Genomic DNA, 22,675 nt, shown 5'->3' on the forward strand with positions numbered 1-22,675 from the left:
GTGTCGTTGAAACCATCTGATACGTGAGGTTAACGTCGCTTTGCAAACTTTGCTTGTTACAACAATCAATCAACAAAGTTCGTAAACTCATTTACTTCAACAACTTGTACTCCAAAATTAACAACGCATTGAAGGAAACGGATTATTGCATGCGGGGAGGGAAAGATAATGAATTTGAGGGTGATAAAGAGTCCTTTTGAAAAGTCTCCCTATTGTTTTTGACGATAAGTTAGAGATGCCATTGTAAATAGTGTGGAGTCAGGTTTGAGGTTGTATCGAGAAATATGTCTCGCATGGTCAAATATTCATGAAGTATAACATGAAGTACACCGCCTTGACCTTGTTTGAAAGCATGCCGAAGACCAAGACACAGAAGAAACTCGAAATAATTTCAGTATAAATTATTTTGAAAGTAAAGGAAAGTAAACCAAAAAGTTTTGACAATGCCAGAAGTAGGAAAAGGTAGGTTTTTGTCGTTCCAATATTCCACAGTACAGCCCCATTGTCAACACAAGTGACACCAAACTTATCTCTAAAATTTCAAGACAACAAGGGATGACGTTGATTCGCAATACTTCATGTTTCACAGGGGCAATTTTCTTGGATATGGACTTAGGATAAAATACCCTTTGAAATTGCTTTCCTTTCGAACCATTTCTGGACGTTCGTCTACTGGACCAATAAGTTAATAGTGCTTACCATTCTGTCGGACAGTGAATTACTTAGCATAGTTTGGGGGGGGGGAGCTAAGGTGGCATGCATATTGATATTGTATGCTGTCATGCGTTAGATTTTTAAGAAAACATGTCTTTTGTATCCCAATGTAATTATAATTCCATTTACAATGTTGATCATAGCAGCTGTTGTTTGTAAACACTGTAAGGCATTGAATGGACTTTGGACTGATGATGGCAACCATTCCAACCTTGTAATGCTGTTATAGTGTCTCACAAGGATTGTGGGTATTCCCAAGATCCTTGCTCTCGCAAGATGTATTTCATGTTATGTCATGCACATTTTCCAACAATTGTAATATGTATTGATTATAAGGGTCCCATATCTTGCTTCTATTTTAGTGTTGAACTCACTCTATGGAAATTTCAAATCTAGTGGTTGTAATGTCTTTGTCACAGAACCCATAACAGCAATGGACATATCAGCAAAAGAACCCTCATATGTTGCTGTTGCAGGTAGAAAAAGTAAGTGAGAACTGCTCATGTTATTTTGATTTAAATCAGTGTAGTCGATGTTGTAGTATTGCATGTTTATTGCAAACAAAATATCAATGTCATGTTCTACTTGGTAGTGAAATTGTGTCTGAAAGTGCAAGATAATAGATTTAATTGAAATGTGTTTGTTCATGGTGTATATACTGCTTTGTAAGCTTTTTTAACACATTTTCCAATACCCAGCATTTTGCATACAAGCAAATGTGGTGTATATAGATACATTCATTTCTGCTCTGTATGCTTTCTTAGCACATTCTCCAGTATCCAGCATTTTGCATACAAGCAAATGTGGTGTATATAGGTACATTAATTTCTGCTCTGTATTCTTTCTTAGCACATTTTCCAATACCCAGCATTTTGCATACATGAAAATGTGGTGTATATAGACACATTCATTTCTGCTCAGTATGCTTTCTTAGCACATTTTCCAGTGCCCAGCCTTTTGCATACAAGCAAACATGGTGTATAAAGGTACATTCATTTCTGCTCAGTATGCTTTCTTAGCACATTTTCCAGCGCCCAGCCTTTTGCATACAAGCAAACATGGTGTATAAAGGTACATTCATTTCTGCTCAGTATGCTTTCTTAGCATTTTCCAAGCTATGTGCTCATAGTTAGCTTAATATATTGTCGTATCTTGAGTGATGAAAATGAATCAAGGATGAACACCCATGTTGAACAACTTAATAAGAAAATAGTAAGTTCAAGAAATATTTTGTCAAGATGCTCAACCTGGGTGTCTAGACAATGTAGTGCAGTGCATAGCAGTAGCAATTTCTCCCACCTAATCTAGACAATGTTATGCAGTGCATAGCAGTAGCAATTTCTCCCATCTCCCCTAATACTTTCCTTATTTCATTCACACAAGATTTTATTTGGTTATACGTACATATGCAAGGCTATGAACAAGAGATTTATTACTACATTTGCATCCTATAGTTATAGCTCACTCTGCTTGTTTCGCAAATATCTTTATATCTGTACTTACTATTGGACTATTGGATTTTAAAACAAACTAATACGGCATGTCATGCCTATATGAATATGCCCCCCCCTAATTATCGTTCTGGCTACGTGCCTGGTCTTTGCCTACCACAACCACGTTCTAATAACTTGTTTCTCTGTATGATGGAGCATTCCTTTAAAACTCTCTACCCAGTGAAGTTAAAGAGAGCAAATCTTTTTGTTCCTTTAAAGCAAAAATTGCCGCTCGCATTGATAGGTAAAGAAACTTATATATTCTAAAAAGAATATTTCATGTCTGTAAAAGACTCATGTACACTATGTCAAGTTCTAAAGTAGTATCTTTGAAATACTCCTTCCCGAAGAATATTTGAAATGGTATAACGCTTTTTTTATAATCCTTTTGCGCTTTCTCCAATTTTAAGTCATCGTCATACGTACATATTTAGCTTCAGTGGTTCTTTGAAGAGACGTTTTTTCTCGTCGCTCGTACAAATTGCGTAAGTGTGCTCTTGAAATGGTCGTTTTTTCGATTGTACAATCTCGACCACGTCTTAAAAAATTGTTTGAGGAGAAGAACTTCGCTATCTGTAATCGTTTTGGGGAAAATGAGGATTTAGATATCCGATCTTTTCTTCTTGTTTATCCTTCTCTTTTCAAGGCGCGCGAACGCTATAGGACTTGTAGGCAATGTCTCTACAATTAAAAAATGTGAGGGAGAAGAAGCAGAACAGCAAGAACAAGAGCAATAACAACAACAGCATCCTGAAGAACAAGAACAAGAACAAGAACAACAACGAGAAAACAAGATCCAAAACGAGAAAAAGAAGGAAATAAGAAAAATTTTAATATCTCGAGAAGGAAAAGAGATATCGCATTATCTGTTTCAGAAAGTACACTGTCATTTCAAAAGTTCTGGTCATTGCAAACATAAAAATTTTCGTGTCATAGGCACTTTAACGTCGTCTTTTTTTGACGTGAACACGTCCTGACCTTTTTCTTTATGGTTTTTACAGTGTTAAAAATAATGATGCTGCACAAGAACGGTTTTGTCGAGGTCGCCAATCTTTGTGGAAAGAACAAAAAAGTGAACCTAGACTACAGTATAACGGACGTTCAGTGGGAACCTAATGGAGGTATAAGTCTATTGGGCAATTTTAATGTTTGATTAAAGATTACCAGAGCTTTTGACGTTCCCATGAAGATATTATATATAGCTTGCTGAAAATTTCACTGCCTATTCTCCGTCGATAAAGTCTCTGTTTTATTATTTATCACACAATAATACTTTTGCCTGTAACTACGTATGCCAATTAAACAATATGCTTTTCATGGAGATGAAAGATTAGCTACTGCCGCCGGGAATGGGACGATTTTGGTGTGGAATGTTAATCTCTCGAAAAATAGCCGACAAGTTAATTGTGGGAAACGAGGTACGTATAGTCTTGAACCAATCGATTGAAAGCATCGACAATTTGAGCCAATCGGTGCTGTGTCGCAGTGGCGTGGTGGCAGGGGGGTCAAGGCCCTCCCAGCTGGCGCAAAAATGAGTATGAGTCACGAAGTTTTAAATTTGGGCGAGAAAAATGAATTTGAAGCAGAACAGTTATTTCCACAGTTATAATATACAGTTAATGGAGTTTGCTTTTGGGAAAAAGGAAGACTGATCAAAATGAAACCTTGTAAGGGGGGTCGTTTAACAGTCAATTAAAGAATGAAGTAATTGAGGAGCATTCTTGATGTTTCTTATGTGGCCACAACACCTAACTTTTCAATTGTCACAATGACTGTAGACAACATACAGGGCCAAATTTCCTCATGTCACAATGTCCTCTAAGGGGACGTAACAAGGCCTAAAAAATGTCCAGGTGTTAAGACGGCAATTCACGAATTGACACGACTACATGACGATGATGCGTTACGGAAAATAGTAGAAAGTATAAAATTAAGGAAATTCGTAAAATTTTACTGGCAATAGTTAAAATAAACATGTCAAAATATCATACAGTTATACTAGAGGTCAGTATTAATACTGAACATCAATTATATCTCGCTTGAGCGAATAATACAGGAAACTTAGTACACACTGCATTGTGCTTGTATTTAGTCCAGTTCGGTACTTATATGCATTGTTTATCTCACACTTTGGTCATTGTGCTCTAGTAACAAAAATGTAAAGCAGAAAGTAGGAGGATTTTTTTAAGTTTGGTTATCATTACAAAATGGCTGTCGGAGTTCTCTAGTGATTTCTCATGTAGTTAATTAAATATTAGTCATTTACGCTCTTCGCGTACCTATTTTTAATTTTCTAGTGGTAGCGCAGTCATTGGTAGAGTGTAATCAAAATGCAAAGGCTTACATAAAGTATTGAGACTCAATAGTACTGCGGCATGTACTGCAAATTTCGTTAGTTCAAAGGTGAAGGGGGCGCGAAATTTGCTTTAGCCCCCGCTGTCAAAATTGCGCCACCACGCCACTGCTGTGTTGTCTTATCAACGCCGCCCTCCCACCCCTCCCCCATCCACTCCGTCTCCAATTCACTGTCACGCGGTTAATATTTATTCGTTTGAACGACCTTCGTATTTGAACTGATGCACAACACGTGAAGATTGTTGATGGGTACATTAGAATCTAGTTTGTGCCATGTTATTCATTGGTCCCCATTTCATTCAAGCAACGTAAGTCGGTGTTGTTGTAATAGATAGTGATGTTCTAGCATACTTGCCGTCGCTTTCCAGACTTGACCGAACACCGAAGAACTGTGAACAGAATTTCTTTTCATCCGACGGATCGCGATGTCCTTATCAGTGGCTCACAAGATGGCACCATTCGATATTTCGTAAGCGTTCAATCATTTTATTGTCTGCTAGCTTTGCAATGAATTTTGTCACATTAATATTTAACATTGGATTTTTTTAACAATTGGTTAATTTCTAAAGCTCTGTGTTGGGGGTGGGGTGTGTATGTATATTGCACTTCTTTCCTCCCTCCCTATCTCCCAAATATAATTACATTGGAACCGAACTGTATAAGCCATAATGAATGATATTTCCAGGATCTTCGCCGACCAGATGGAATTGCTCTGTCCATGTCCAAAGGCAAATCGCAGAATACGAGCATCCGTGACGTTAAAGTATGGGACTAGACGATCATCTTGTTTTTTCATTCATACTTCAAATCGTTTGCTTCCTTTAATATCTGCCAATGTTATTGCGTAGTACTAATAAATCGTTTAATGTTTTGACTCGACGTGTTGTATTTGGTTCACAGTTCAAGCCGTCGGACGGCAGGTGTTTTGCCGCTGCTGCGGAGATTGGTGAGGTTCAGGTATGTTGTTGTGACACGTTTTAAAGATTTGGTGACCGTCAACAACGGCCGGTCGGTATTTTTGGGCTCGATTTCAATGTGATTTTAATGTTTGTTTGAAGTTTAAAATGTTTGTTTCAAAGTCGCGAAGCCCCCTTTTGTAAAGAAAAACAAGTTATAGTTATAGTTTGTCAAAGCAAATAAAATTAAGTTAGTAATGAGAAGCAAAGCAGCGTACTTTCGGTTACTTACTCGAAGCTGTTGCTCTTCTGGTTTCCCTTAAGTGTAATCCTAAGCGTGTGACGGCTGTGTGTGTATAAACTTTTACGTTTTAAAAATGCAGTCGAAAATAAACAAGTTAAATTGCATTGAAGCACTTTCCGTATTTAGGCTCGGGATGATTTGTTTTGTGGTCGTTGAGGAATATCAGCTGAATTTATGTAGCGTTTATAATTATAAAATCTAAAGCATGGTTTGTGTGTTTGCATTTTTATCGGAGATATTTTTTGAAAGCGAAAGAAATGTCTAGTTTTTATGCTGTACCTTCCTGTATGGTCGTCAAATTTTTACAATTTCTTGGAACTTTTTCATCTGTGATTATTGCAGCTTTGGGACATCCGCAAATTGGACAACTGTATTCAGCACTTCGTCGCCCATATTGGCCCAACCTTCTCAATAGATTGGCATCCTGATGAAGCGGACTGGCTTGGCACTGCGGGAAGAGATAAGCTCATCAAGGTACGTACAGACGAACTTACTACTGAAGTTTTGGTATGCAAATAAATGCGTAACAATTCCTACACGTTTGTCATTCTTCTTTTGGGTGAACTAGCACGAAGACGTTTCGTACGATCGAATGTACTAGCTATGTTGTCCTAGATGCCCAAACGTGACAATCTTTTTAAATTCAATTTCATATGCAAGTACAACTGACTTATTTAAACGAGTACTTGATTACCAACAACCGACATAATCCACCCTTGGTCAAAAATAACCTATAAACTTCTTTAAATAGTAAAATGGAGACTTCGTCTTGGTGACAAATGTAAAAGATGTTTGAAAGGGAGCGATTGGGTGGCCAAAATAACTTAATCTCTTTAAAACAGCTTTTAAATAACTACAGTGAAATCTATATATAATATTACGTTGACAAAGCTTAAGGATTTTTGCTTAATGCGAGTAGTAATTTAAGGATTCTACTTATAAGAATAAGGTCTTTCGCAAATTACTACTCGCATTAAGCTCAGTCAGGTTACTATATTTCATATAAAACATTTTTTATTGATTTTGTGCTCGAATGCTCAATAATACTTGTAAAAAAAGTTGCTGTTTGTATTGTGTTGCATTTTAAATTTATTGGCTAATCGAGTTGTCTGGTGTTTAAATAACCATCTAACTGAGCTAATTATTGGTCAACGGTGTAATCCACCGAGCCAATTGGTGCTTTCATAGCTAAATACTAGATATATACTGGTCGACTGGAAAACCACTTAACTAGAAATGACTTCCTTACATTCAGAACAGAGTAGCGTTCTGTTATGTGCTTGGTGTCTGTATCTTACAACTTTTGCAACCGGGACCAGTCACAACGTTGAGCCAAATAAATTACTCCAGCTTATTCACTGGTTAAAATTTCTTCTTCAGAAGTTCATAACAAAGGGCACTGTGATAGAGCTATTTTAAATAAGCGGCCATGTTTTCTTGTGCGTAACCATGGATCCCCCACTGTTTGGAACTTGGCACCATCCATTGTGTTGTTGTCAACAAGCTTAACATGTTTGCATAGGTCTGGGATACCCAGCACAAGCCGGTCGAAACTCATCAGATTCGAGCCATTGCCGAGCTTGCCCGTATAAAGTGGAGACCAGGTAGAAGACATCACATCGCAAGGTTTGCCTCTCTTTTTCTTAGAAATTATTTTATGGATCAGCGTGTAAAATCTCGGCTTGTAAAATTTGATAACTATTTTTACAGCAAAGAAATATCTTTGATGTCGTGCTTATGAAAGAATCTCACTCTTTTTGTCTGCATTTGCTGATATACATATGACTCGTTGTTTCTACTATTTCTAGTTGCGCTCTGCTTGTCGACAACTGTGTCAGTGTGTGGGACATTCGCCGACCATACCTTCCGCATGCGCAGTTTTCTTTTCACGAGGATGCCGTAACCGGTATTTTAGATCACTCATATTATTTTTATTTCATTCTCGTATACCTTGTGGTGCATCGTGCACTTCATAGTAAAATACTTCCATCTTTTTCCTATACATCACAATGAGGTTATAAAAAAGCCTAGATTGTTTAGATTAATTGCATTTTGTCCATGCTCATGCAGGAATTGTGTGGCATAAAGATCCTAATATGTTGTGCTCTTGTGGAAAGGACTCGATGATCTACCAAAACTGGTTTGCTGATGCGTATCGCCCTCCTGATCATGTGTCACCTGTGGCTCTTGGATTCAGTTCGACCGGTAACATCGCATTCGCCAAAAGTGACGTTATCGTGCCGGCAGAACCGACGAAACCTAAACAGTGCGTATGTATTGTGTAATACAGTAACTTAAGGAGCATCGACGACTTTCGCGTGATGCCCAATGCATGAGTCAGCAGTTAATTCCCGCTTGAAGTAGGTCCAAATTCAGGTGTAGTCCTATCATCATCAAGGAGCAACGTGACCTTTGAGTGACAAAAAGGTCAATTTTAAGATCAGTACCCAAACCCGAGATAAGTTTACATAAGCATGTATGAGAACTGTCTTTCTGTAACGGTTGATTCGGAACTCGGAAAGTCAAATTTCCGATCATTGTTTTCACTGCATAATCATAGTGTTGCTCGACAATAGCTGGTTACCCCCAGCAAGTCTAGGAAATTGTCATGGAAATTATCGTTTGGGATTGAACGGAAGTTGAACTGCACCGCGGCACCACGCAATGCTTTATTTGTGATTTGTTTGATACTGATAGATTTTTTCCTTCGTCGATTCTTTATCGATGTTTCGACGAAACAGTCGATTCGTACACAGAGAAAAAAGTTTTGTTGAAATGTTTTTACAAAACGACTGATTTCTCGTGTCTTCTTGCTGAGGCCTTTACGTATCCCTATTACAAGCTCTGTAATGCATTTTTAGGAAATTCAATGCTCATCTAACATCATCCCTAGGCGCCATGCGTATTCAGCAACCCAGCAAGGTTGAAGAGGTCACTCCAGTTACAAGTACCATGTACAGTTTCACTACAGACAGTGTCAACGTAAGTCAAATGTGCTGTACTGTTTTCCATAATAATTTTCTATTGCTATGCTTCTTGACATCTGTGGAGATCTTCCTCTCTTTTTTTTCATCGCAATAAGAAGACTAAAATGACTAAAATAACAGGATGGTATTTATATACTTATCCATTTATGACCACAAACAGCCACGTGCAAGGCATAAGCAGGATTTATGATAATTATGGTAATTAGGGGAGTCAGGTAGGACCAGTGGGTAGGACGCGCGGAAAAAAACAACTTATAGCTGTCAATTTTACATTATCATGAAAAAGAGGGGTTAATTGCTTCCTAAGCTTAGCCCCTGACTTGAATATAATAGTTTTTGCATTGATCTCTTTTATTCTTTATTCTTTTTTCCTCCTACCTAAACTCTAGTATCCACTTTACGAAAAATACTCTGCGATTGCTATAAATGGAGCAATCACATAATGTCTATTAGTATTTCAAAATTAGATTATGAGGGAAGTAATCGCGAACGAGTAATCTTAATTGCTTCCATAGAATCGTACAACTTTTTTGTTAATTTTTTGCTTCCATGCATTTGTTGACGTCGTCATTAAAACGGGAACGACTCTTCCTCGATGCATGTTTGGTTGGTTAGTTTCATTCAATTTTACTTTATTTTCTCATAAAATATCTTAACGCCGAGCAAGATTAACCTTTTCTTGTATTGCCACGGCCATGTTTTCAAAAATGTGCCATCAATATGACTGCTTTGCCACTCGTTATCTATTGGGAATTAGTTGGCGAGTGCATTAGCCAATCAAATTAAAGCATTTGCACCAGAATACTAGCTGAATTCTACTAATTGAATCACTACATCAATTTTTGTATATAAAGTTTACACTATTACGACTTGTGACACTCACGTCAAATTTGCAACAAAGCTTTTGTCATTTTTGATCTACTCTGGAAATCTCCTTGTATGAAATTAAGCCTTGGAAATGTTGACAAAGGAACGTGTCCAATCGAAATCGAAGCAATTTTTCTTATTTGAGCTCGAGATATCAATATCTTTACTTACTCTCTTCAGAAAGTTTATCTTCATATCAGAAATGACAACCTGTACTGGTAAGGCGTGTGAATGGTGGTGTATCTACACAGTAGTAGCCTGTATATCATGGTGTCATATTTGGCTTCTTTCACGGCCTGAGTTTTGACGTAAATTTACACTTGCATGGGCTTACTTTTTGCTCGTAGTCAGATAACACTTTAAACTACTCCTCCTCCACCCCCACCCCACACACACACACACAATTTTTTGTCTTTTCTTCAATTTTTGCTAAAAAGGGTACTGTTTTAGCTCAGTTTTTACAATTGAGTTCACAGGTTGTCCCAGTAATATTAGGTCTGTTTTTCGACTAATGGTTTATTCGACAATTGTTGCTTTCTTTATTCTTTTTAGGATCTTGAGCGTTTTAAGATCTTGGCTAGAAATTATCAGCTCAGCGGTGGTACCCTTGGTGAACTTTGCGATCATAATGCTAAGGTAATGATTGAGTGTGTATATTACATAATAAAAATCATTGATCGTTTAAAAGTTGCAATGAACTAATTTTAATTTTGTTCTCGAATTGGGAAAAACAGAGATGTTGACATGATTATGAAGTTGTCGCATGAACATTCTCACAGATTGTTCCTCCTATCGAGCAATTTGCTTAGGCCATATAAGTTCACCGGATATTTTTTCTTATTAATTTTTGATAGTTATTCCTGCTTTGTTTCAAAACAATCAAAGCGAATGTTTACAATGGCATATTGACGCTCTGTGCAATTGACTTCAGGCCTACAAAACTCGTTGGACATTTTTGCTTTAAGTAAGGTACTAGCTAGCCATGACGCTATGGAGCAAATTTTATCTAAACTAGTTGCGTACTTAGCCAGCTCGTAGGTTTTGTTGAGCTTTGTAGAATTCAGATCATTGACATTATTTATTTATTTAGAAATGTGTTGTTTATACAGTTAAGTTAGCACTAAGGTATTTATGTACATAGCCGGACCAAACTTGCTGCCTGGTAGGTCACTTGTAGTTTGGCAAACTCGAAACATTCACGAGCAAGTCTGTGCGGTTATAGACGAGCGTTGTTTTTGTATGGTGATTGTGGCGCTTTTGAATGGCCTGTATTTCGTTTACGAAAACAGTGTGTTGAGGATTCTCCATTGAATGCAGTTAGCTATGTTGTCTATTAAACCCAGTACTCAAGAGTAGTTTCTTATTTTACCTTGTTTCAGCAATGCAGTAAACTCGGACTTCATTATGAAGCACAGACGTGGAAAATTATCAAAGTAATGTACTCTTGCGACTATTCTGAACTGACATCCACAGCTGGCGCTGCAACATGCGGGATTGCTAAAACAAACCAAGGTGTTTCTACTCCAGCCAGTCCGACTGTCGCAGAACCAATCAACGTGCAGAACAGTAAGAAATCAAGAAATATACGTTGGCTTGCTCTTAAAGTCAGGTTTCTCTACATTCTCCTCACATGGCTCTGTGTCTTTTTATGAAGTCTTGAGCGCTTCTTCTGGCAAATTTAATGTAAATGTTACGTCATCGCAATCATAATTTTGTTGAACGTGGGCACGGCATCCATAGGGTAGCGCGCCTGTAGATTTTTTCCTACTTTTGGCCCCGTGAATCATTATATTTATTTAAACAACCAATATTTAACTGGTCATGTCATTAAAAAAGTTTGTCATTGGTTATATTGACCAATTCTGCCATGGTTCAATTACCCATTTGTCGGTGTCTCCTATACTTGTAGGTTGAAGGTTCTCAACCTACAGCGTTATAAGTTGTAGCTTGTGGACTGTACCTCGTAGGTTGTACTCAGTTATCTCAACTACTCATACATATGAGTATACACGACATTACATGATGGTTGCTATCATGTAACTATGCTGAAAATGGTTTACTTCCCAGCATTGCATGAGCAAGTAAATAGTGGATGTGATCCTATCAGTGTAGAAGTCGCCTTTGTTTTATGGTTTATCTCGTCTTTTCTTTTTCGAGGTGCTGAAGAGACGCTCGCCGCAGACGACCAAGAGGTTCAAAATATTTTGAGCAAAAAGGAAAATGAGAGTGTCGTCGAGCACGGTAATGTTTACCAGCTAGCAATGTTATACTATATTTGATTTCGCGTGTATCCAAGGACACACATTTCGAAAAAAATATTGGGGTTGTTCAACGTTCTTCGACCTGGAACCGACTATTTAGTGACTATTTCAGAGCAAAAGCCCACAATTTCAGCTGGACCGACCTTTTTCGCCCACAGTGTATGGACCCACTTTTATGACTTATTTCAATGAGGATGGAAGGTCACACGCACGCGCCCTCCCTGGAAATGTGCGCCCTTGCATACATCTGTATGTATTTAATTCAGATTTGACTTGGTGTCGTCTGCGTCAAAGTTTCAATCCCATACTTCTTCTTTATTCTCGTCAATACATTTCGTGTTTTATTTTCGTTGATACATACAGATGAGTCGTCGGAAAGTAGTGATGATATAACCGAAAGTGAGACATTCTTCAATCCTGATAAAGGTACGATTTACGACAGCTACAGTGTTTCCGATCTGTGTAACTGAAGATATGTTCAAGGAAAGCGCGTTCTTAGCATGATTTCGAGGATGAAAATGCTTTAGCAGTGATCAAGTTGCTTTTAACCATGGATTTTCCTTTTTTTACATTCAAATTAGTAGCGATCAGAAAAATAGATTATGCAATTCACGGTTTTTCTATTAGATTTCATATTTGGAGAGGAGCAGGAATTTCAGTTTGATTCAGCTGATATTGACGCTCAGCTGGAAATCGAATACACATTGGCTCATGTAAGGTCATAACTTGTACGTATAGTGCTTATAAAATGACAAGGATTGGTTGGCATTACACAAAGTACCTGAGTTTGGCTCACTGTAAATCCTAATCGTCAAGTGGCGTAATATTTATGTTGGTTGAAATCCATCACATGTCGTTGCATGGACATCTTTTATTGCATGGACATATTATTTTATTGCATGGACATATTATTTTATTGCATGGACATATTATTTTATTGCATGGACATATTATTTTATTGCATAGACATGGTATTTTATTGCATAGACATATTATTTTATTGCATGGACATATTATTTTATTGCATGGACATAGTATTTTTATGCATGGACACATTATTTTATTGCATGGACATATTATTTTATTGCATGGACATAGTATTTTATTGCATGGACATATTATTTTATTGCATGGACATGGTATTTTATTGCATGGACATCTTTTATTGCATGGACATGGTATTTTATTGCATGGACATGGTATTTTATTGCATGGACATATTATTTTATTGCATGGACATATTATTTTATTGCATAGACATTATTTTATTGCATGGACATGGTATTTTATTGCACGGACATCTTTTATTGCATGGACATGGTATTTTATTGCATGGACATGGTATTTTATTGCATGGACATATTATTTTATTGCATGGACATATTATTTTATTGCATGGACATATTATTTTATTGCATGGACATATTATTTTATTGCATGGACATAGTATTTTATTGCATGGACACATTATTTTATTGCATGGGCATATTATTTTATTGCATGGACACATTATTTTTTTGCATGGACATGGTATTTTATTGCATAGACATTATTTTATTGCATGGACATGGTATTTTATTGCACGGACATCTTTTATTGCATGGACATGGTATTTTATTGCATGGACATGGTATTTTATTGCATGGACATATTATTTTATTGCATGGACATATTATTTTATTGCATAGACATTATTTTATTGCATGGACATGGTATTTTATTGGACATCTTTTATTGCATGGACATGGTATTTTATTGCATGGACATGGTATTTTATTGCATGGACATATTATTTTATTGCATGGACATAGTATTTTATTGCATGGACACATTATTTTATTGCATGGACATATTATTTTATTGCATGGACATATTATTTTATTGCATGGGCATATTATTTTATTGCATGGACACATTATTTTTTGCATGGACACATTATTTTATTGCATGGACACATTATTTTTTTGCATGGACATAGTATTTTATTGCATGGACATGGTATTTTCTTGTATGGGTACTAGAAGATTAACTATTTTTGCCAAGATAGATGTATCTCCCATGGATATAGCGTGTCTCTATAATTTTATGTTGAGAGTTCAATGAAAATGGGCATTTTCGCCCTTAAACGTTAAAGGAGCCTCTTTGTATCGACCTGTTCTATTTTATGCAAGCTTGAAGAAGAATCTTCAATCATTTTATGTGCAGATTTCTAATTTCTGTCATTTTTTAATTTCTGTCTGTTTATATTTAGGAAGCGTTTGAGCCTAGACAAGACATCGAAGACAGGTGAGAAAGTGAGGAATATGACACATAAAATATGACTGCATGTTGTAGAACTCGGGGTTAGCATTCAATCAGATATGTTTGTCTAGACTGAAATTTTTTCATTTCAATATCGATTTATTACGCGATTTGTCGATTTCTATTGCATGTGGAAAGGACTCTTGACATGGAAGGTTTATTATTAGATCGATTTTCCACTTCTTTCATTTCAACGTTATTCTCCTTCGATAGTTTCTATGTTTGTCACAAGCGTTTCACCAATACATGCACAACATTTAAATGTTATTGGAATGATTTTTCGAATGGTTTAAATCTGGTTACATTGATTTTCACTTCAGTCAAATTTATAATTATTCAAGTTTGTAGTATTTACAAGTATTTTGCGTAGTGCTGGAAGGAGCTGGTTTTACTTGAAACTTAGGATGAGACCTTGGGCGTATGGAAAATTTATAAAATTGATTATCGACAAAAAGAGTATTTAGAAACATCTCTCTGCAAAAGGCAATGTTAAAACAGATTCAGAAAAGATTGAGAGATGATTAAATCGTCAAACAATATCTGATTGTAATAAATAATACTTAAATTGTACCCGCTGGTGAAATATGTTCCAGTTGGATACCTTATTCGACCTCGTTGTGACCTATCGAATGACTTGAATCATTTGTTCGTATCGTATAAGTGCATACTTGGCCTGTAATCTCTGCTTTGGCGTATTCAATTGCAGCGTTTTTTCTTTTCTGCCTCATTTTGTATTTCCTTCGATCTGTCCAGGATGTCTACGTTTCCTTAGTCACTCCACAATAAAATCTTTGTTTTTTCTTCTCTACCTGGGTCCCCACTTTGCAACTGAAGCATCTACACTGTAATATTGATTGTATATGTAAATCTGACACTGCTCTATTCATCTTCTCCGTCTGTTCTACCAGCACGTTTTGATCTATCCTTTGATACACGATAGTACCGATACACGATCATGCACCTGACCTTTTACCACATTTTCCTACACATTTGCCAATCTTTAATGTAAGGAATATATTAACAAAATACAAAAGGACGGTAACTCCGAATAGCAGTTTGTAAATGTAGTGAATTTTCTTGTGTTATGAATCAACGATCCCTTTTGTCAGGATTAGAACTTTGGTGACCAGGACTGGAAAACTGTTAAACTGCAGAACTTCTGAAGTGTAAATTTTGCACTATCGTTGATCAATGTAAATTTACACTCTCAAATCGTAGACATCGTCATCGTACTGTATGATTTTTTTTCTATTGTCTTTTGTTGGCTATCTGTTGATAATATCTGTTTTGTTACTTTCCAGGCCTCTGCCAACATTGCACTCCGAACGAGAAAGATATTCAACACCTTACAGGTAGGAGAAAAGTAGCAAGTGTAAGTACTTTAGATGCATTCATTTTTGAGTCCACCGAAATGGCATCAAGACGGATGTTGAAAGCATACCTAGAGAACCGGGTTTCCTTCGAATGAAATTATTCGTCAAATGAAATATCGTGCATGCAAACTTCTTGTTTGATATAAACACCACACAAAATGAAAGTTCTCTGGCCCGAGATATGTTGTTATATATATATATAACTATGAATAAACAAAGCCCAGATAATTAAACGCAGCACTACTTCAAACGATAATTTGCTAACTGCCATATGAAAAATGAAGTCACTCGTGATTCAGAAAAGGAGGTATCGTTTCTTTAGTTCAAAAATACACAATTTCAAAATTAACATGAAGAAGTAATGTCATCAGTTTCACTCACTATTCAGTATTGTTATTCCTTGGTAACAATAATCATGTGAAGCAGTTACAAGGTTGCCCAGATTATTTTATCAATAAAACAGGGGTAATCTCGATTTCATGGGTTTTTACGAGCAAGTTAGCACCTTTAATAATTTTATTCACCCGGGGGGAGGGCTGTCTTTTTGTGTCGTGTTTATTTAAGTTGTCGTTGAAGTGTTATTCAATATTGGTTGCCAACATATAAATTTTCTCCTACTGAGGTGCAAAACCTTTGTTTCCTGGAATTCAGCTCGATTTCTATATAAATCGTCGAAAAATTGGAACAAGCGATGGTTAGACATATTTTACTGTACAAATAAACCCTCCTCAATGTATTTTCTTTTTGCGACCAAATGAACCTTCAGAAGAGAAGAATACATGCAAAATTCATTTCTCAGCTATTGGTCTCAGAACCATTGTCTTTGCAACACGTGAGTGGAATTCTTTTTACCGTTGTAGCGGTGGAGATTCGGACGTTGCTACTGCGCAAAATCACCGAAGTTCAATCGTGGACTTGACGTTAAAGGACGACGAAAGAATGAGATCACTCGTATGTATTACTGCATCACTTTTGCTTTTTTTGTGGGGAGGGGTGGGGGGTGTGGAAAGATGTTTGCAAAATTGATCCACTAAAAAGTACGTTCAACCTTGTATTCATTAATGTGTGCGAACTCTATAATTGTTATAGCTCTTCCCAAAGTTGGACTTCACGGATATTGTCGTCGAATGCTTGGAGTATTACGCCAAACAGGTAGATACACTTCGTTTCGTTTCTTTCATCGCGTTCATTGCTCATAATGCTTGAAAGTGCCAATGAAAAGAAAAATTTTGCTGTTTAAATTATAGCCTTATTGAAGAGAAATTTTAAAAGGACTGTAGAAATTACAATACAGTTTATGATTATCTCTTGTTGTTCTCGTAATGAGACGTTATAACGAGTTGCTGAAAAGTTTCAAATCACAATACCACCAGGGTGTACTTGCAAATCGTTGGGTCAGAGGGAAGCTGCGCACAAATTTGTTTAGGGTGGTTGTGGTAGTTGAGTTATGCGACGATTGGCCATTACGTACCACATTCAGAGGCGTAACTAAAACGTTAATTGGGGGTGCGTATTAGGTATGAGGGGAAAGCAATTTTAATTTCAAAAGAAACAGTAGGGCGCATCTGAATATATGAATATACACCCAACCCCACCCCCAATTAACGTTCTAGTTACGCCTCTAACCACATTGACTCAGAATCGAAATTATAGAAATCTTTATTAGATTGTACAATTGAGTCTACTAAACACTGGTGTGCTCCAAGCAAGCTACGGCTTTTTTGACACACTGTGCTGTTTCCATAGCAGCCGAGATAATTTAACATAAACACGAAAACACTGACAAACGTACATATTACATTGAAAAATAGAATCTTTCAGACATGCTAAGCATGAACAGTATGTGGACTGTAATGTAGCATGAATGGGAATAAATTGCTAGGTATTTAAGAAAAATGATTTTCGTTCAAATTATATTGACAATTTTCTTGCGCAAATATTCGAAAGTTTAGTACAGATTACTTATCATTTTTATCACTAATGCATGTATGAAATGCTTAGGCAGAGTTTTATACCACTAACATTTTTAAACTAAGGCACCTTTGCCCGGTTAGAGTAGAATATTATCAATGGTAGTTGATAGTTCACGCATTCTCATTATGCAATATGACATCCAGGTTGTACAAAATGGGACATTTTCAACAAAAACAAAAACTTTACTATCTTAAGAATGCAAATAGATACAGGTACAAGAAACACAGTGAAATCAGTTGACATTAAAGTTCACTCATACATTGAAGAGCATAAAATATCTTCTTACTAAACATCTTCTTTTCCAATGCATCCTTCGAAAGAACTAAATTTTTTTGTTTGCAAAAAAACCAGCTAATGTGTGCCATTGGAGAGAATGGCTAGTGAAAGTACTTGTTGACGTTGAAAAAGTTACACATGATGTTTCTCGTTGTTGTTTTGCAAAAGTTACACTTGGGACCTAGAGGATTTAGGGATAGAGGTAACAATATCTTGAAAAATTTTCCTTTGGTAAGAATCGTTTTTTGCCAAGTCCATCGATTAAGAGTATGAAGTTGAGAATGTTAGGTGATGCAATGTTCGCTCAAAATTATGTTTATATTTTACGGCCTTACGTTTGTGAAGCTAGAACTGTTTGTTAATCATTAGTATATGTTTGGCGATAGTGGAGCCAGCCTGCGAATTCACTACCGCTATTTAAACTCTGAAGGACAACGATTTTTCAAAATCTATTGTTCTCGAGGTTTTAATGATTCGAGGGGGTCGGCGCAGGATAAATCAATAGTAGTTATCGTTACTGTTCATCGACCTTCCAAAGCTAGTACTGTCATATTAACGTATGTTTGTTTGCTTGTATTGGCTTCTCATACACGGGCTTTGTTGCCCATCGTTGTTAATTGTTGCGAACTAAGTGCTGGTCTATTTTGTTTTCCTAAGGGAGATGTTCAGATGAGCGTTTCTGTACTCCTTGTTCTTGGTGACAAAATCAGATCCGCTATAGAGGAGCATGTCCAGGAACAATGGCTACTGTCCTACGTTGGTAAGATTACAGTTATGCCATCATTTTTCGAACGAGAAACTTCGCACAAACGCGGGAGAGATGGGAGGATAATGATGATGCTGATTAACTTTATCTTAAAATATTAGTCTTTTCACAAATTCTGTTCAAAAGTCTCATGCGATATAGTGAACTCTTTTCATCAACTCTAACTTTAACGCATGCTCGCTAAAGACCTTGCGCCTCATTGATATGTGGTTAGGAAAACGCACTTTTTCAATTAACGGCCTTCCTGTGAGCAAGGATATATTTATAGTGTATTCATTTTAACCAACTGCTCGTGCCTTGTTGCTTCCTGATTATTTTTTCCCGAAAAATGACTGTTGTGTAGCCTGCCCTAGAGTCGTGCATAGTAAATTTCACCATAGAGATTATAAATAATACTAGAGGTGGCATCGTAATATAATCTATACTTCAAAATTTGGTACGCGTTTTTTGGGGGGCAAAATCGATTCCCCGATGTTAAGCTACAGTGGCCGACTATGATATTTTTGGCTTTTTTGTATAGATTATGCGTAAATATTATAGTTAAAGTTAAAGTGCCTGTATCATGTTTTTGCAATTGGCTTTGTAGATAGTTTAGAAGATTTTAAACATATTGTCATTATATTTTATAATTCAAAAATTTTATCTTCGTGCATTTTTTAGAGCTCAAATGGGTGATTATTTGCCTGACCGTGATATTAAAAAACTGGGGCGAGAGCTTAGATCTGACGTCATATTGGGAACACGTTTTAAGACAACACTGTATTATACACATAAATTTCCTCAAAAGTATAACTATATTGTCGCATTACACACATCACATGTATGGCATCTTGTCGTGGATGTTCAAAAACATCCCATTTTAAACAAAATGCGACAGACGAATTCCCGATGTGACGTCAAAAATAACATTAGTTACCCCCTTTTTTTTCACTGCGGTCAAACAACGAAAATGGTCAATTTTTCAACTTGGAGTGCAAAAATATCCAGCAAAATCATTTTTTCGAACTATATAATATATTACAAAAGTTTTTTAAGTAACCTGAACTATCTAAATGTCAGAAATGCAAAAACATGATATAAGCACTTTAAAATGTTTCGGCATGCTTATGCCATCTTCAATACAGAGGAATGAGATGATGATTCCTTTTAAATGAATATAAATACATCTGTATTGAGAAGGCATTGTTTTTGCAGTCAGTGAGCCGAGAAAAAATTACATATAGCAGGTTTATATATGCAGCCTGGCTGCACCATGCACTAATAAAAAATACTTCGTCTGATAATATGTTTGCAAGGGTAATTTTCCTTGTTAGGGAAAGCTAAAGTAAGCTGTTTTTCTTGCCGAACCCCATCGGGCAAAATCGTGTTTTTGTTATGGCTATAACATAAAGTTTCAAAAATGTGATCATTGTAATATGTTGTTTCAGACTTGCTGAGTCGTTTGCAAATGTGGACAGTTTCTACCGAGATCATTAATCTTTCTAATCTACCTGCTTTGACCCATATCAATCAGGTAAGCGACGGTTTTAGTCCCTGAAGCGATGACCCCGTCCAATTGTCCACGGGCTCAATTGCTTTGCTAGATCTTCAACTAGCTCAAAAATGGACGTGTTTTCGGGAGTGGTGTAGCCATGGCGCTTATTTTGTCCTGCTTTGCAATCTCTTCTTTCTTTACTCATTGTGAAAACAATTGATCTCTAATGAAATGGATGATAACGTTCTGGATCGTGTGAATACGTATAAAGTGAGCACCCGATGAAATCCCACCCGTAAAACCTAGGCTACTAGATACCTGACTCAGGCGAAATTAAATGTTTATGAGTGAGGCAAGCTGCCATCTTGATAGGTGGCGAAACTCAACGACTTAGAGGCTGATTACATGAGCCCGTGTAGCCGAGATTCAGCGAAGCGATGAATGATTTTGACAAATGGAAAAGATTCAATACTTATCATCAGATAAATCTTCTTGAGCATTTTCACAATATTCTTACTTTAATGAAAACAACTAATTTGGCCTGATTTGAGAATTACAACAGGAATGACTTGTGGCGCTTAAAAAACAGTTGAAATTTTTTGCTTCAAGTTTAATGCCTCGAAAGCCTTTCACGCTTTGCCAAATCTCGGTTAGCCGGGATCATGTAAACAGCCTCTTAGGGATTGTTTACATGATCCCGGCTAACCAGGATTGTGCAAACTTAACATCTTAGCGTAAATGCCCAAATCTGATTTAAGTAAAATGCTTCCTCGTGACTTCATGCCTTCAGAACGAAAACAACGATCTTTACTAAGAATATTATTGCCCAACACCTAATTGTTCAAAGGGCTTTTCGCACTAAAGATGATATTCCTCTCTTTAGACGTCTACAACCGTGCACACGTTATGCAGCAACGTGAAATGTAGGAAGCTGTTACCGCCTGACAAACCCGGTTGGTCTTGTGATAAATGCAAGATTCTCACTCCAGCTTGTTCTGTATGGTATGTATATCATCGGCCAATTGAATTACATTGCGCAAACAAACAAACATGGTGGTTGTTTCACATTGTTATTGAAATTCCGAAAAAATATTTCAATTAAAAGAAAATCTTGTTAAAGTCTGCTATCCGAGTGTTCTAGTGAAAATATTTTTACCATTGACCACTGCTATGTCTCGTCAAAGGCTCCTTTTCAGAGTACAGTTTCGAAGAAAACTTGTTAGGAACTTCGCACCCTATTTCTCATCCCCCAAAACACTTGAATGTTATCTTGTCTCCAAGAAATCTATTTCAAAAGTCATAAGTTATTTCGAGACTTCAGAATGTCAACGCAAGTACAAACGACAATGGGAAATTGTTCAAAATATTGACCAAAACCTCGTGCCATTCTTATAAACCGTTTTAATGCCCTCGAGTACTTGCCCTCTCAAAACTCTATTCGACTGCGAGGAATCCGCTTCCTTACATGATTTATATACAACTCGCGCGTTGTGGGCATCCCTGTATTAAGGATATTTTGTAGATCCCCAGCTGAATCTTCCAAGAAATGCATGTATTTAGATTGCTGTCTCCATTTGCGGTCTCTTGTTTCTCTGCGGACGCTTCAAGTGGCCCCCAACCAACATCTTCATTGTTCATCTCTCGTTACAGCGGACACCAAGGACGTATTTTTCACCAAACTCGATGCATATTTTTTATTAGATTTGAGAGAAACATATTCTTTAATAAGTTTTGCTTACACGTTGAGGTGGACTAAATAGTAAAGAAGAAACGCAGTGCCATAGCATTTTACAACCAAACTTCGGATATGTCCATCAAACTGATATCCCCGCTATTACGGGCACTAATTCGCGGTCTTTAGTCTGTCCACTAAAACGGAGTGACTGAATACCGTGTCTGGGCGTTTATCTGTTTGCTTTCATCCATCGTGATCGAAGCTCTTCACTGATCCGTGATTGCATGACGTGGAGACGTGATTCATCATTTACCATTGCCAAGCTGATAAAACTCTCTCCTTCTTTTTTATCATGTCCAGTAACATGACTGTGCGTGGTTTGTTTGCTTGGTGCCAAGGTTGCGGTCACGGAGGCCATATTCTACATATAAAGGAGTGGTTCAAGAAATATCGTAGCTGTCCGAAGGGTTGTGGGCATAACTGTGAGTACAGATAACATCCTTACTGCAGGTGATGCTTTGAAGTCCGAGGCCGTGCACCTCTCCCGCGGGGTATCTTTGCGAAAGGTTTCGTGCCATATTCATACTTATGAGTACGTTTATTTCGATCTGCAAGACTTTAAATGCCTTAAAATGCCTTAGCATTATGTGTTTATGGTACTTGAAACGCTTTTTGGGGGGATCGCGAAGAATGGGCTAATATTCATGTATGCATATTCTAGTTAATTAATTTCTATTTAAATCCATTGAGATTATGGCTCAAAACGGACTTCGTGTTAGGGGAAGAGAGGCGAACTCGCAAGTCACCTCTCCCTCTCCCTAAGTAACGTTTTTGCCACGTCTCTTTTAGCCATACATGTTGTACGACTGTAGATAATTTAAACCTGGACTGTCTCAGGTACCCGCTCTAAAGGTAGATCTTTAACGATGTCGAACGCAATAAAAGCAGTGAAGTCAAAA

At 37.0% G+C, this 22,675-nt stretch overlaps 1 protein-coding gene across 1 annotated transcript; it reads left to right on the plus strand.

Annotated features, from left to right (window-relative positions):
- The first annotated feature begins 329 nt into the window (after nt 1-329).
- LOC124436377 (GATOR complex protein WDR24-like) lies at nt 330-22,675 on the plus strand. The gene is made up of 25 exons (XM_046986294.1): nt 330-462; nt 1,077-1,199; nt 3,209-3,328; nt 3,530-3,625; nt 4,931-5,031; nt 5,248-5,325; nt 5,463-5,519; nt 6,105-6,236; nt 7,285-7,388; nt 7,571-7,668; nt 7,833-8,028; nt 8,624-8,744; nt 10,169-10,252; nt 10,996-11,182; nt 11,774-11,857; nt 12,241-12,303; nt 12,505-12,590; nt 14,129-14,163; nt 15,480-15,530; nt 16,412-16,502; nt 16,641-16,703; nt 18,459-18,561; nt 19,995-20,080; nt 20,925-21,043; nt 22,077-22,675. The coding sequence occupies exons 1-25, from the start codon at nt 444-446 to the stop codon at nt 22,210-22,212; spliced, it is 2,433 nt and encodes an 810-aa protein (XP_046842250.1). The 5' UTR covers nt 330-443; the 3' UTR covers nt 22,213-22,675.

The sequence above is a fragment of the Xenia sp. Carnegie-2017 genome, unplaced genomic scaffold, assembly GCF_021976095.1.
Source record: "Xenia sp. Carnegie-2017 unplaced genomic scaffold, XeniaSp_v1 HiC_scaffold_1, whole genome shotgun sequence".
Classification (NCBI taxonomy): domain Eukaryota; kingdom Metazoa; phylum Cnidaria; class Anthozoa; order Malacalcyonacea; family Xeniidae; genus Xenia; species Xenia sp. Carnegie-2017.